Source organism: Camelus bactrianus, chromosome 6 (genome assembly GCF_048773025.1).
Source record: "Camelus bactrianus isolate YW-2024 breed Bactrian camel chromosome 6, ASM4877302v1, whole genome shotgun sequence".
NCBI classification, from domain to species: domain Eukaryota; kingdom Metazoa; phylum Chordata; class Mammalia; order Artiodactyla; family Camelidae; genus Camelus; species Camelus bactrianus.
In genome coordinates this window covers 43594039-43608896 of record NC_133544.1, presented here as the reverse complement: position 1 = coordinate 43608896, position 14858 = coordinate 43594039, and the positions used below count along the sequence as shown (strand labels likewise).

The window sequence follows — 14858 nt, the reverse complement described above, 5'->3', positions numbered from 1 at the left end:
TGAATTATGTGGTTATAAGTGGGTCCACTTATATGGATTTTTTTTTCAATAATAAGTGCTATGTAGTACTACACGATTTGGGGTTGGTTGAATCAGTGAATGCTGTGTAACTACAAAGTTATGCAAGGATTTAGATTTTTGATTGTGCAGAGGGTCAGTGCCCCTAACCCCTGGGGTTCAAGGGTCATCTATTTCCTCCATGGATTTATAAGTGTGAAGGCAGGTTTATTTATTGAGAGCCTACTGATGTACGGCACTGTTCTAGAGACAGGAGTTAAATCAATGAAAAAAAAGACCTGCCCTCAAGGAACTTATGTTGGGGTTGAGGGTTGGGGGTAATAAAAAAAAAATTCCAGGTTATATACCATGTATTACATAGTATGTTATATACATGGGGGACAGGTAGGCGTGTATTCAGAGTCCTCATTGAGAAGGTGACATGTGAGCAAATATTTGAAGGAAGAAAATATCAGTGGAATTGAGATAGTAACAAAAAGATAATATGTATAGTGTAAAGCAGGGGTGGGGAAACTGGCCAAGGGCAAATCTGGCTACACCTGCTTTTATAGGGACTGAGCTAAGAATGGCTTTTACATTTTTAAAGGATTTTAAAAAATTGCTAGAAAAACCAAATCTGAATATGTGACAGTATTTATCCTAAAAAGCCTGAAATATTTACTGTTTGGCCCTTGATGAAAAATGTTGACTCCAGAGCAAAAGCCCAATTTTTGAAATATTACCAAAATATATAAGAAATCCAACAAAAGACCATTGTTAAATGAGTCTGATCAAAACTTTAAGAAACAGTGGCACATATAATTTACCACATTTGAACATTTAGTGACCTTTGAGACTTGTTATTGAGTAGTCTCGCTTGGATTTTTTTTTCCCTAAATAAGTTTAAATGTGTGAACTCAGTAGCTTTTCAGTTTCAATTTTAACATTCTTAAAAATTTTGTAAGTCATTTTATTAAAAAGATTTCCCTTATTTTAATGGTAGTTTTACTAATCTTTGTAAGTAAGTTAAACATACTTTTCTGTTCAAAGTGCTCTTTCCTCCAAATAACATAGATTAGATTGGAATAGTTTCAGATAACATCATTGAACTGTGGCTTTTATTCAGTTGGTATTACTGTAATCAAGTCCTGAATCCAGTATTTTTTACTATGAAACTTTGTAAGGGGTAGTGTTTTATTGACTTGGAAGCTAATATACATGATATTTGGTTTCTTCTGGTATTATTTCCTCTAACCAATATAAACTAAAAAAAATTAATTTATTTCACACGTGAATTCCTTGCCTAGATAGTTGTTCTATACTACTTACACAGGATATGGGAATCTGTAACTATCTTGAAAGAGAACCTAAACAAAATCACTTAGGAGCCACGGAAGTAAATTTTATGGAGGACATTCACAAATGGCTTTAAAAAATAAAAACACTTGTTCACAGAAAGATCTATGTGAAACTGGTTATTCATGACCATAATAGCTGTTTCCCATTACATCTGAACAGATTGGCCTGAGAAGGTGATAGCATGAGAGAAAAAGCCAAATTTGTTAAGGAACCTTTGAAGTTTACTCTAATATGGCAAACCAAAGTACTTTCTCTCCATAAACTTCTTATTTCTAAAAGTTAGTTTTATGAATAAGTCCTAGGTTGGAGCTAGGCCTGGAGAGATCAAATTGGGAAACATTCTAAGAATAATAAGAGTTACCATTTTTTGAATGTTTGCCATGTGCCAGGCATTGTTCTAAGCATTTCATGCATATTCTCTTAATCCTCACAACCACCTTGGGAGAAAGGGCTCCTGTTTTCTAGTTGAGAAAACTGAGGCTTAGAGAGGTGTATGTTAATAAGTAGCAGAGCCAGACTTTGGACTCAGGTATCTGAACTAGGAACGGCTGAGGTGAACCAACGGTTAATAATGTACTTAAATTTGTGTGTGTGTTCATTTACAAAAAGCTTACTCTAAATAACATCCCATTATTATTTTCTTGTTTGAGCATCAACAGATTTTGAGTCCTTGTATAATATGAGTCTTCCATACAATGGAGAACATGGTATTAGACTCTGAGAAATTTTTTTCCCATAAAAATCACATGTGACTACTTGATAGACTGTGAATTTCAGAGATCATCGTGAAAAATAAGGAAAGTTAAAGTTTTCGCTGAGCTGATTATTTGCAGGCCTATTTATAGTTTTCAGAAAGAAATAATATTGAAACAGTTAAAAGATAATGTATATATTGATTCATTTATTCACCAAGCATTCATCTACTAGGTTCTAGGCACTGTACTAGACCCCACAGCAGGAATAAACCTTCAGGAAGGTCACAGTCTAATTGAAAAAGAGAGAGATGTACACAGATAATTACAAAGATGTGCTATCATAGACGGTGCATTGAGTGCACACCAGTGAGGCACCTTCCTGACTGGGGAATGGGAGGTAGAAGAACAGAAGAGGACCATCTGGGGTGAATTTTAAAGGATGAGTGGGAATTTTTCAGATAACCAAAAGGTGGCTGACATTTTAGGTAGCAGAACAGTTATATGCAAAAGCCAGAAGGTGTTAATAAAGCATCGGGTATATATATTTCATTATGCCGGCAGCATAGGATGGACTGGTGTGAAACTAAGATGGAAAGATGATCAGGGGCTGGATCGTGAAGTTTTTTTTTTTTTTTTTTTTTTAAGGAATTTTGGATTTTATAATTTGGATACTGGGAAAACCCTGCGGGATTTTTAAAGCATGAAATTGCATGAGATTTACACTTTAGGGAGCTCATTAAATACTGTGTAAAAGATGAGTAAAGATCCTAGGCAGGAAACCTACTGTATAGACTAGGTGAGAGAGAACTCCCTAATTGAAGCAATGGCTCTTGCGGTGGAGAGGACAGGAAACGTTTGAGAAATAACTGAATGACATTTGGCAAAGTGTGTTCTGTGGAACACTGGTCAGAGGAGATAATCCTTGGAAAAAAGACTTCCAAGCAATTTGGGAAACACTTCATATTATATCTGCATTTGGGGTTCACAAGGCACTTCAGCAGTATATTAAGGATTCTTAGAAGTCTTAACCCAGCATTCCCAAACTTACTTGATCACTGAGCCCTAATATTTAAAAGACAAACAAACAAACAATGGTTTCAGGGGCTATAGTTCGGAAAACCCTAGTTTAGAGAGAGAATAAACATGTTTGGGTCAACTGAATGAGAGAGAACACGGGGAAAAGTATGCATGAGTGACTGCTAATGAAGGTTACAGTTATAAAAACAGAGGGAAAATGGCAAGCTTAAGGAAAGGAAAGAGATTACATACCCAGTTTTGATAGCAAGTTTTAGGTTCTATGGCTTGGACATTTACATGGTGATATCCAATTGGTGAGGAGACATCTAGTCTACAGATAGAGACTCAGGAGTTAGCTTTTAACTGGCTTTTGAAACTAGAGATACGAGTGAGATTTCCTGGGAGTAAGAAGAATAAAGGGCAGAGGATGGGACCCCTCCCTGGGGAACACCAAAGATTACAGGGTTGAAAGAAGAGGGCGTTAACAGAGAAGAGTGAGACCACGGGACACAATATCAATGACGCCATGTCCTACAGGGAGATCAAGACGCTAACGTTCAAAATGAATTCTTTAGAACTGACATTAGAAAGTCACTGAGATCTTCCTTAGATAAGTTGAAGTGAAGTGGTCCAAAACTAGTTTGCAGTGAAAAAGACAGGAAGTAGTGAAGAAGCTGCTAATAGAAGTGTTCCAAAAAGCTAGAGATGAGAGATGATAATAGATGTTCATATGTGCTAGTCAGAGGGAGATGTATATGGAAGTTTATAAAAACACTTTAATACAAGAGGGTCACTTAATTTTCAAAACATCATTCAGGTAAGTATTGTAGGTATGGATTGTTGAGGGTGGAGTGGAGAATGAATGTGTGCTCCCTACCACCAGTTTCCTAGAGAAAAAGGAAAATTGAAAAAAAGAATCCCTTTGAAAAATGTTCATTGTAATTCCTTTAAGCTACTTTTTTTTTTTTTTGCACAGTTAGGGCTGTCTTCTTGGCAATGCCTTCAATGACCATGCCCAAGTAATTCTAGTCCTACTATAATAACAGATGAGGATGGTGGTATTCCTATCTCACAAATGTGGAAAGTAAGCCATGGTCTTGTCTGAGATTAGACTCAAATTTATTTGTATTTATCAATTATATAGCCATGGAGTGAAATTTAAATGAATTTATAATATGTAGGCATCCTGATTAACCTAATCCCTATTTAACTAAAATATAGAGTTACCAATTTACTATGAAACGTCTCTTAAGATTTACAAACTGACACTTAATAACTTCTGTCAGCAGCAGTTCTGAATTTTAGGATATTTTTCTCTGCACTGATTTAGGAGTTAGAGGGAAAAATTCTACAGGATAACAAAATGGAGTAAATAAATAATAGAACACTTTATTGAATTACTGTGTGCCTGCCAGTGTGCTACAGGTTTTAAATGTTCTCCTCACAATAGAATAGCAAAATATATGGTATTACTTCTCACTTTACAGGTAAGAAACTTAATGTACAAAAGTTAAGTAAGTTGTCCATGATACCACAGCTATTAAATGGGAGAGTCATTCAAACTCAAGTCTTGTTGACTCCAAAGCAACAGCCTTTAGGAAGGGAAGGTACCAACAAACTGCAGTAACAAATTGCAGAATCCAGTAAGATATGATGACTGTGATCCAGCAGATCTTTCTGGCATTAATCCAGTTTATCAGGGGCTTGTGGGTGCACCTAAAGACAAAGCAACATTTTGGAGGGGCAGGGACTTTGAAGTGGATGAGGAAGGTGCTTCCCTCCAATGAGCGAAAGAGTTGGCAATTTTAAATAACTCCCAAACATTCTTCTTTACATATCCACTAACACCTGAGGGTCAGGTTGACAAGGGAGGCTTTGGGGTAGGGGTAGGGCACAGTGGTGTGGATAAAGAGGTATTCCTTTCTTTTATCTTCTGTTAGATAAGGGGACATCAACTTAGTTTGAACTGTACCTCTATAGGTCCTCGATTAGAGGATGGTTTGCAAGCTGTTCTTTTTCAACAGCAGCGTCAGTATACATGATTTCTGAACCCTTTATAGCTGGCTAGATCTCGTCTTTCCCTTACTTGGAAAGGAGGAGCCAGATGTATTCTGTTTCTGTCATGCATTTGGCCAGGAGTTATGGGCGTGTGTAGACGTGCCTTTGGTGTAGTAGTGTTCAGTTCTCTTCATTTGTCTTTGTGGGTCTGGACTTTGTATTAGGTAAGCTCATGAACGTATTCATAAGGAATTCAACATTTGAGGTATATAAATATTTAAAGAATATATGGAAAACCAAGATGAAGCACAGGCTCATTTTCAAAGGTTTGTGTAGGGTAGCAGAAAGATATACATTTGAATTAAATTGTCTTTGTGCCAGTGACATTTCTAAAACGTGGAAAAAACACCTCTACATTTTTTCAGTAACTTTTGAGAAAATCCACGTAGCTGTTTGAGTTTGAGCCACTGTTAACTGAAGTATAAATAGGACTTTAATATCAAAAGTGTGTAAAAGCTTGTAGAAAGATGTAGTTTATTTGAAAGATTATGATGTGGTAGCACTGGAAAGCTAGCTCTGTAGTGTCAGAGGTGTATTTCCCCCCAGTACTGAATTAAAATTGGAAGGGGGAGGGGAAGGCAGGTCAGTGTTAAAGCCAGAAGTTTGAATCATCTGAGGAAATGAGTCAGTCGCTATGAACCATAACTTTCCTTTTTCTGAGGCTTTGACTTTGAGAGCTTCATGTTGAATTATTTAAAAAAAAATCTTCCTTGTCATAAGTAAATTTAAAATAGAGGGTTTTTTTTAATCTCTTTTAATATTAGTATTTGGGATTTATTCATTCTTTCAACACATTTATAGAGTACAGGGATATAAAAGTACTAGTTATACACTTCAAACCAAGAAAATATGTGGTGATCTGGTAATAGGGTGTTAATGTTACTATCCTTGTATTTATATTTAACTTAAGGTAACCAATAGTGATTCTTAATCAGCTTTTAAAACAAGATTTTTGAGGTTAATAACTGATGACTCATTTATAGACTTAACAGGACAAACCTGGGACGCTGGTAGCTATTGACACCTCATATTTCTATTTGATGGACTTGAGTTTTTTCCTAAGCCGTGACTTCTTAGGAACCTTGAGCCCATACTGAAATGGACACATTGCATTATGGCTTATTTTTGAAACATTAAAAATCTGAACTGTAAGCATCAGGTTTGAGGGTAAAGATAGGTAGGTATCTTAGAGTAAACACTAGTACCAGTATGTGGAAAATTCCCAGTCTTTTGTGGTTGATTGCTTATTTTATGATTTGAATATTTTTTAAGATGGAATTGCATTTTTTATTCTCTCCAGTTCATAGATTATACTTATTTAAGATAGTGAGTGCATTTCACACCAGAACCTAGTATTTAGAAACCTACTTGAGGAATCTTAAGTTCTTTTTTTTTTTTTTTTTGTCATTAAGACAAACTTGAATTATAGAACAAAACATTAAATTTATATTCTTTTTTAACTTAGTATAACAATATAATAGAGACATCTTAAAGAAAATATTTTAAATAAATGCTAATAGGTACTCTTATTACTTGTTAGAAATTTCATTGAATGGAGTATAGATTTTGGACTAGCCTGGCAAAATTTCTAAATTACATCCTGGGTAACTAATCTTCCTTTTAGCATGGTTGGCAGGGTTATTGTTTCCATATGCTTAGACATGTTGATACTTCTTTTTCTATTCCTATGGTGATTTCTAGGCTGTGTTTTTTGTTTGTTTTGTTTGCTTGGTTTTTTTTCTTGATGCACATACCATCCTAATAAAACCTAAAGTATGTTGCCTACTGGTACATCTCAGAGCCCATGTTGTTTCCTGAGTATCAAAATAGTGACTTAGGAAACTGTGACTTTTGGATTCTGGATTACAGTGTTAGGAATGCTAGAGGAATTAGGATCTGGAAACATCCTGCCTGTGATGTTGTGAACATCATTCATACCACGGAGGGAGGACCGAAGATGGAAGAGGTCCTTTTCTCTTCAGATAGGTCATATAAGACAATTCCTATCTTTTCACAGGCATTTTTTTGGATCCTGTCTGACAGCCTCGATTTGGAGAAAGAGCATAGGGTTCTGAGTCAGACAGATTAGGTCTGAATCCCAGCCCTGCTACTCAATAGCTAAGTGACATTGGAAAGTTTCTCTCTTTATTTGTTTCCTTTTCTAAAAGTGGGAATGGTAATGTTCACCCCACAGGGTTTTATCATTAAAAGTGGTAATTTAGGAGAGAGTCTCTAGCATAACAGCTGGCATGGTAAACTCTCAACAGATGTTAGTTCTATTTTCCTTCTTCACTCTAATTTAATAATTAAAAAAATTAAACCAGAAAAATAAGTCCCAAATTTATGCTAACATCATCGAAACAGTTAAAGATGAAATTATATGACTCATATTTGTCTTAAAATAATCTGAGAGTAGAGAGGGGGTTTATAGGAGAAACCATATTGACCATGAGCTGGTAATTGTTGAAGTTGAGTGAATGGGCCTGTGGGTGTTAATCATTTTCATGTTTGAAATTATCCATAATAAAGAGTTTTAAAAAATTATGCTGTACATGAAAAAATATTCAGTGAACAAAGACTTTCTCAAGGTGCTGAGGAATCAACGATTTGTTGTCTTGCACCTTTTAAAGATGATGATTGAGAACAGGCATTGTTGATTTATGAATGGTGGGGGTTTTTTCCCTTCAACTACACAAAATGTGTAGTCACCAGTTCTTTGACTAAGAGGAAGGAATGTTGAGAGGGAAGTCTGAAAAAAAACCCTGGAGAGGTTTAAATGCTTTTGTCTAATTATCTGAGTCACTCCTCGGGGTGGAGGTTCTGTGGCATGGCTCCCAGCCAACATAATTTTCATCTGGAAAAAGAGAGCGGTTGGGCCAGGAAACACAGCAACCAAAACGACTGCTATGACACTGGAACCAGCTTTAGATGCAGATATTTTCTCTGTTATCACTGGATAATAATGGATATGTACCAGTGTTTCTTCTTCTGGACCAAGAACTAAGTTTCTAAGAATGAATGCATACTGAATTACAAACATAATTGAAAAAATTCCAGAGTGTGAGCAAATGTGGACCATTTACTCATAAGGATGTGGCTGTTGTGTACAGCATTGAGATGTGGAAGAAAAAAAAAAAGCATGACTATTTTGTGTTTGATGATTGATTAAAGGCACATTCATTACTGCAGAAAGCTGAAGATCTGCTTTTTAAAAATCTCTGCAAATCTTGTTGGGGTGAATTCTAGAGACTAATGTATTTGAGAAGCTTTCATGGAAAAAAGAATTGTGTTGATATACTTAAAACAGTTGGTATTCATAATATAGGAATATAATAAGATTAATGTCCTTAGTATTTCAATAAAGCTCGATGCTCCTGAGTGTTAATTAAAGACTTATTTTTAAAGAACAACATTAGAAGTCAAGTATCAATTTAGAGAGAACAGGGACTTTCACTTTTCTGCATTTATGAAGTAATTGTTTATTTCTTAAAGCTCTCCCCAAGGATGTGGGTATCCTGACCTTAACTTGGTGTAGTAAATTGACATAAAAATAACTTTTCATTGAAGTCTTGATCCAGTAAGTATGACCATTCAACAGTAACAACCTCTCTGTAGAAGAGAATATTACCATAAGAGATACAAGCAAAATGCTACGGGCACCCAAAGAGTTGGGGGTAGTGGGGAAGGAGGAGGCCAGGGAAGGAAGAGACCTGGAAGGGAAATAGCATGTATTGAAAATTTACTATTATGGGTACTAAGTTTTCAAATGTACTTAATTTGTGTTGCAAGAACTGCTTGAAGTTACTGGAAATTAACAGCTGTTGTTTCAGAGTCAGACTGCCTGGGTTCCCATCCTGGTACATGATAGCATATTCTACTATGAGACTCTGGGCAAAATTGCATAGAACATAATCATACAGAAAATTATTCATTTTTTAAAATCTGAAATTTAAATTTAATGGAGTCTCCTTTATTTTATCTGACAACCCTGCCACAGGGGTTTAAATTACTAAAATCTTAGAAATTACCTAGAACAGTATAGGTGCATGTAAGTGCTAAATAATGTTAGTCTTCATTTTTGGAATTATTCCATTTTATAAATGATGGGAAACTCAGGTTAAATCATTTGCATTTTGTTCGATAGATAAAAAATTTTAAAATCATAAAATGTTGTAGCCACCTTGGGAAAACAGAATGGCAGTTCCTCAAAATGGCAAACAGAGTTACCATACAACCTGGCGACTAAATCCAGCCCACACTCTAAGGAAGCAGATTAAACAGGGGTGTAAGTACCTAGAGGTGGGGAACACTGAGGGCTACCTTAGAATCTACCATAGCATGGAACGGTTATTGGTCCAAATCGGGACAGAGGACACCTCAGTAATTTAATTTGAGGGGTTGCCTATCTCATTTTAGAGGGAAAGCAAAATATTAATGTATAAAATTTTGATAACTTAGAACTCTCTATTTAATTACAGTAAAGGAGAACTAAATGCTTACAGAATAATTTAAACATTGCTATTGAAAAACTAAAACTCTTCCTTTAACTAATATAAGTTAAATGTTTTAATTGTTGGCTCTCCAAGACTCTGTGACCTTCAGAGAGAAGAGCTGCTGCAAAAAGCTGTAACTGGTGGAATATGTGTCCGCATATCTCAGCTGACTTTTTATTAGATATATGTTTGAACTACCAAGTGAATGTTAATTTCTGTGCATAAAGACTCACATGAATTTATTAGCTCTCAACGGTATGTCATTGTTTGAAAATAAATAATGGGAGCATGCCACATATATCAATTTGGATTTTTTTTTTCTGCAGCAAAAAACAACAAACAAACAACACAGGCAAGTGTAACCTAAGCCCTTAACTGTTTAAGTCCAGAGGAAGGCAATCCTGACTTGGTGTGGCTTAGAGATGTAACCAAGGACCTAGACGCCTGTATTCACCAGGCTATAATACTTAATGGGCTGACCTGTTTGTTTACAATTTCCTGATGGTTGCTGCAACTCTATGTACCTGTGCCCATTTTTAAGGCAAGAAGGAGAAGCGAGCAGCATTGCAGCACATGGCCTCTCCTAATTCCAAAGGGACTCAGAAAGCAAGCACTGAATGTTTCCAGCCTCTCCAGAGGAAGAGGACAAGGATGAAAGAGGTTGAGAATGGGTTTTGAGATGGATTTACCAAAAGGAATCATGGTCAAAAAGTTGAGAAATACTGCTTTAAATGTTCAACAGGATTTGGGTAAACTGAGAGGAGGAAATGACAGATTAGAGGTACAACATGAACCAAGGATGGAATGAACACTGTTGGTTCACAAGACATCGAGGAGCCTGGCCCTGTAAGGTGGAGAATAATGCTGAGAAGTGATGGAAACTGGTGAGTGTGGGGCTTAGCTTGGTGGTGGTGATTAATAGGGCACCGCTAAAGGGTTTTGAGCAGGGGAACAATATATGAAGAAAGGGATGAGAAATATTTGGCAACATGAGTTATAAGAAAGTGAGCTGGGAGGTAAGGAAGACAGGAAACTGTTGCGATAATACAGTTGTGAAATATCAATCACTAAGTTTGAAACATACATAATTCCAATAGTCAACCAGTTTTGACCTACAATGTTACCAAATTCATTCATGTCTGAGGCGATGGTAGGATGTCCAAATGGAAAAGTCTGCTAAGTAAATGGAAATAGAGGACACAGACTTTCTAAGAGTAGAGGATGGGAGAAAAATTTGAATATCGAGATAAAAGTGGATACTTTCCATCCTAATATTTCCTAATGATGTCATTTCTTTTCAGTGTTAAATCTGTCACTTTCTGATGGCTTTAACCCTCATGTTTATTTCTAAGCTCCACACTCTTATATTCAAATGTTCACAGGACATCTGCCCTCAGATATCCCAGTGGATTCATCCAACTCACCATATGAAAAATAGATATTTCTTCTTCCTTTCCCTTGCCTCATCAGTCTCATACTTGCCTCATAGTCCTTGTCTCATTTAGTGATATCAACATCCAACTAGCTGAATATGCTAAAAACTTTGAATTTGCTTTTGACTGATCTCTCTCCTTACCCCCTACATTCTTTTGCCTGTAGATCTGAACAATTCTGCCTCTTGAATTCATCCTTCCTCTCCATCTCGCAGTGCCACTTTCTCAGTTTAGGCTCCTGTCACTTCTCACCTGGATTATTGCAATGCTTTTTACCTGCTTGGGTCTTTACAAAGGCACATCCAGATTGCTACCAAAGGGGTCATTTCAAATATAAATATGATCTTGTCTCTTTCTTGCTTAACCCTTTTTAATGGCTCGCAATACATAATGAATAAAGTTGAAATATATTGCCAGAGCTTAGAAGAACTCCCTATAGAACTCACTTTATTTCCAGCCTCACATCGTTACACCTCCTTGAGCTCCCCTAAGTTCTTCCACACCACACTTCTTGTCCTTTTCCAAACATGCTATGCTGTTTCTTTACACTCATTGTCCCTTTAGCCTGAAACTGCCATGTCCACCTTTGAACATTTTGGTCACCTTTTGGCAATATCTCCTTCTGTGAAGACTTCTCAGATGTTGGATGCGCTCTTCTTTCTGCTCCCATGGTAACTCATTAACCTTTAGTAGGGCATTTACCACATTAGATTGCTATTACTCAAGTGTTTTTCTTTGGCTCATGGACAATGTGTTCTGGTGTATAGTACAGTGCCTGGTTCATTGGGGCTCAATGTGTGTTCAGTGCATTGCAATGAATGTGGATAAGTTGTCCCGAGGAGAAATATTAGGATGGGGAACAAAGAACAAATCCAAAGGGAATGCTCATAATTAGAGGATGGGGGGAAAACAAACAGAGGATCAATCAGTGAGATGAGGCAAGAACCCTTCATTTACTTACACGCTGTAGTGCGTGTAAGGAAGTATGCTGGTGTGTTAAGCTAATGATATGTTTGTTTGGGCTTAGCTTTGTCTCCAGGTTACCTCCGGTCCAGATATCTAAAGCAGAACTTTTCTCTGTTGCTTTGGTTTGTAGTTTCAAAATTCTTATAAGTATCGTCCTATTTTCTTAAAGATATTCAATGTATAGGTTTTTATACAGAACTATGAATTAATTTCAATTTGGTAAGGAGACATACAGAGGGAAAACGTCTGAATCTAAAAATCCTTCCTAGGCCCTCACCAAATTGACACAGCCCCTTGGTCATGTTTTGAAACCATACGCACATTCTGGGGATTTACTGCCCATGCTCACAGTTGGTCTCCTAATCTCAGCTCCCAGAGAGTGAAAGTGGGTACCAGTCATGATGTTCAGTTTCTTCTTATGCTCACCTACCACGGATGTGACGTTATTATGTAAAATCTCCAGGAAAAACTAACAATTATGCTCCAAATGTTAATTTCCAGTTATTTATAACCTAGTGCTCATACGCCACTATATGCAAAAAGAAAAAAAATCCTTGATTTTTTTGTGTGTGATTTTGGGGTCTGCTGGTTGACTTAAATGTGCGTGCTACAGCCACACCTCCATTGAATGTTTCCTCATCTTCCTGTTCCAGCTGTTATTTAGGTGATCACTATGTTCATATATTCTGTGTTTCATTTTTTACTGCCTATTGGCTTTGACTCCTTGGGCTCTATAAACTGTATTCCTCTTGGTTTTGTGCCATGTGTGTTCGATTATTTCCTAATCCAATTTTCCAAGTCATAGCCTCATCAAACTGCTTCTCCTTTCACCAGCCTATCTTACCGCCAGCATCTGTTCTTGATCAACCACCAAGCTGCTCACAGTAGATCCTGGCTTATTTAACATACCCAAAGTCACCCTCTTGAATTTTTTTTCTTAATTTTTTCCCATTCTTTTGAATTTTCCTCTTTGGATTTTATCTTCTCTAGTCTGTCATGAAGGCTTTATAATTGTGAAAGTGAGCCAAGGATGAAAAATTTAGAAAATATAAAAACAATGAGAGGGGGAGAGAAAAATAACCTCTAGTTTCACCATCCAAAGAAAACTACTGACATAGATATTTCTATTCTTTTTCAATTTCTTCTCATCATGAAAATATATTTCCCCATATTATAATCTCTTCAGTATAATTTGTAAATGTACTCTATGTTCCACTTTTAAGATTTCAATGTCATTTTTTTCTTTTAGAATAACTTAAAAAAAAAAAAAGACCACTGACATAATACCAGATTACTTTCTAAGAGGATTAAACCAATTTACATCCCAAACAATTGTATGTTAGCATCAATAACCCTGCTTTTTTTCCTCAGTATTGAATATTATTACACTAACTTGATAGGCAAAATTTTCTCTTTAAAGATTATTAAGAGCCCTGAAACACAGCACCAATGAACTCTTATAACTCAGAGTCAGAATTCAGGAGTTTAAGGGAGCTACAGAAATCATGTAGTCCAGTTTCCTCATCATTCAAAGAAAAGGATCTCCAGTTGATATGCCCAATGTCACAGGCAAACAGTGAAAGAGCTGGGGCTAGAGTTTAGGTTTCTTGAGATGTGATTCATTTTTTCCCATTTTGTTCCTTAAAGTGATACTGAAATTAAACCTCATTTTGTGTTTGATATTGCTTTGAACACAGTTTTTAGAATGGGTTAGCATATAGGAAACTTTTATAGTTGGTCCCCCCCCCCCCACCAATTTCCAGGAGTAGGAGTAGTTTATCACTTAGAATTGTTTGGCTACAATGAAAAAGAGTATGAAAACCAAATATATGTATGTATATGCATGACTGGGAGATTGTGCTCTACACCAGAAACTGACACATTGTAACTGACTGTACTTCAATTAAAAAAAAAAGAATTGTTTGGTTACAAACAAAAAGTTACCCAATTAATACTGCCTTAAACTCATCTTACATAATAAGAATTCTGATATATTTGTTATTTAATGCTGCATAACAAATCATCCCTAAAACTATGTGGACTAAACAACAATAAAAATTTACTCTTGCTCATGATTTCTGTGGTTCAAGAATTCAGGAGAAGCTTGGCTAGGTGATTCTGTCTTATGGTCTTTGATGAGATTGCTGTCAGCTCTCATGGTTATAATCATCTGAAGGCTTGACTGGGGCTGGAAGATACACTTCCAAGGTGACTCACTTTCATGATTGGCAAATTGGTGCTGGCTGTTGGCAGGAAGCCTCAGTTTCTCTCCACCTTAGCCTCTCCACAAAGATCTTTGAATATTCTCAAAGCATGACTGCTAGCTTTCTCCAGAGTGAGCAATCCAAGAGAGGAAAGCAGACACTGTGATGCCTTTTATGATCCAGCATCAGAAGGCACACAGCATCCCTTCTGCTCTATTCTACTCATCACACAGGCCAGCCCTGATTCATTGTGGGAGGGTACTACTCAAAGTGTCAATATCAGGAGTTGAGGGTCACTGGGGACCAACCTGGATGCTGGCCACCAGAGTATGAAATACATAGGTAGCATAGAGATTCAGGTATGTTATCATGGATCCAGGCTCTTTCTTGTCTTGCCAGTCTGCCATCCCTAGTTATGAGCCTTTTTCCTATGGTTGACGTGTGGCTGTGGTACTGCCAGGTGTTGCTTTTAAGTACCAGGCTGGAAAGTGGGGGAGGAGAAATAAGAAACATAGCAGCCTACATTCCCTCACACCATATACAAAAATAAACTCAAGATGGTTTAAAGACCTAAATGTAAGACCTGAAACCATAAAATCCCTAAAAGAGAACACAGACAGAACACTCTTTGACATA

At 36.7% G+C, this 14858-nt stretch overlaps 1 protein-coding gene across 1 annotated transcript in view; it reads right to left on the bottom strand.

Annotated features, from left to right (window-relative positions):
* Positions 1-14629, bottom strand: part of LOC141578029 (uncharacterized) — a 35009-nt gene extending 20380 nt beyond the window's left edge. Inside the window, exon 1 of the mRNA XM_074366582.1 lies at positions 14531-14629. Within this exon, the coding sequence (XP_074222683.1) occupies positions 14531-14629 (99 nt within the window). The remainder of the gene's footprint in view (positions 1-14530) is intronic.
* Between the last annotated feature and the right edge of the window lie 229 nt (positions 14630-14858).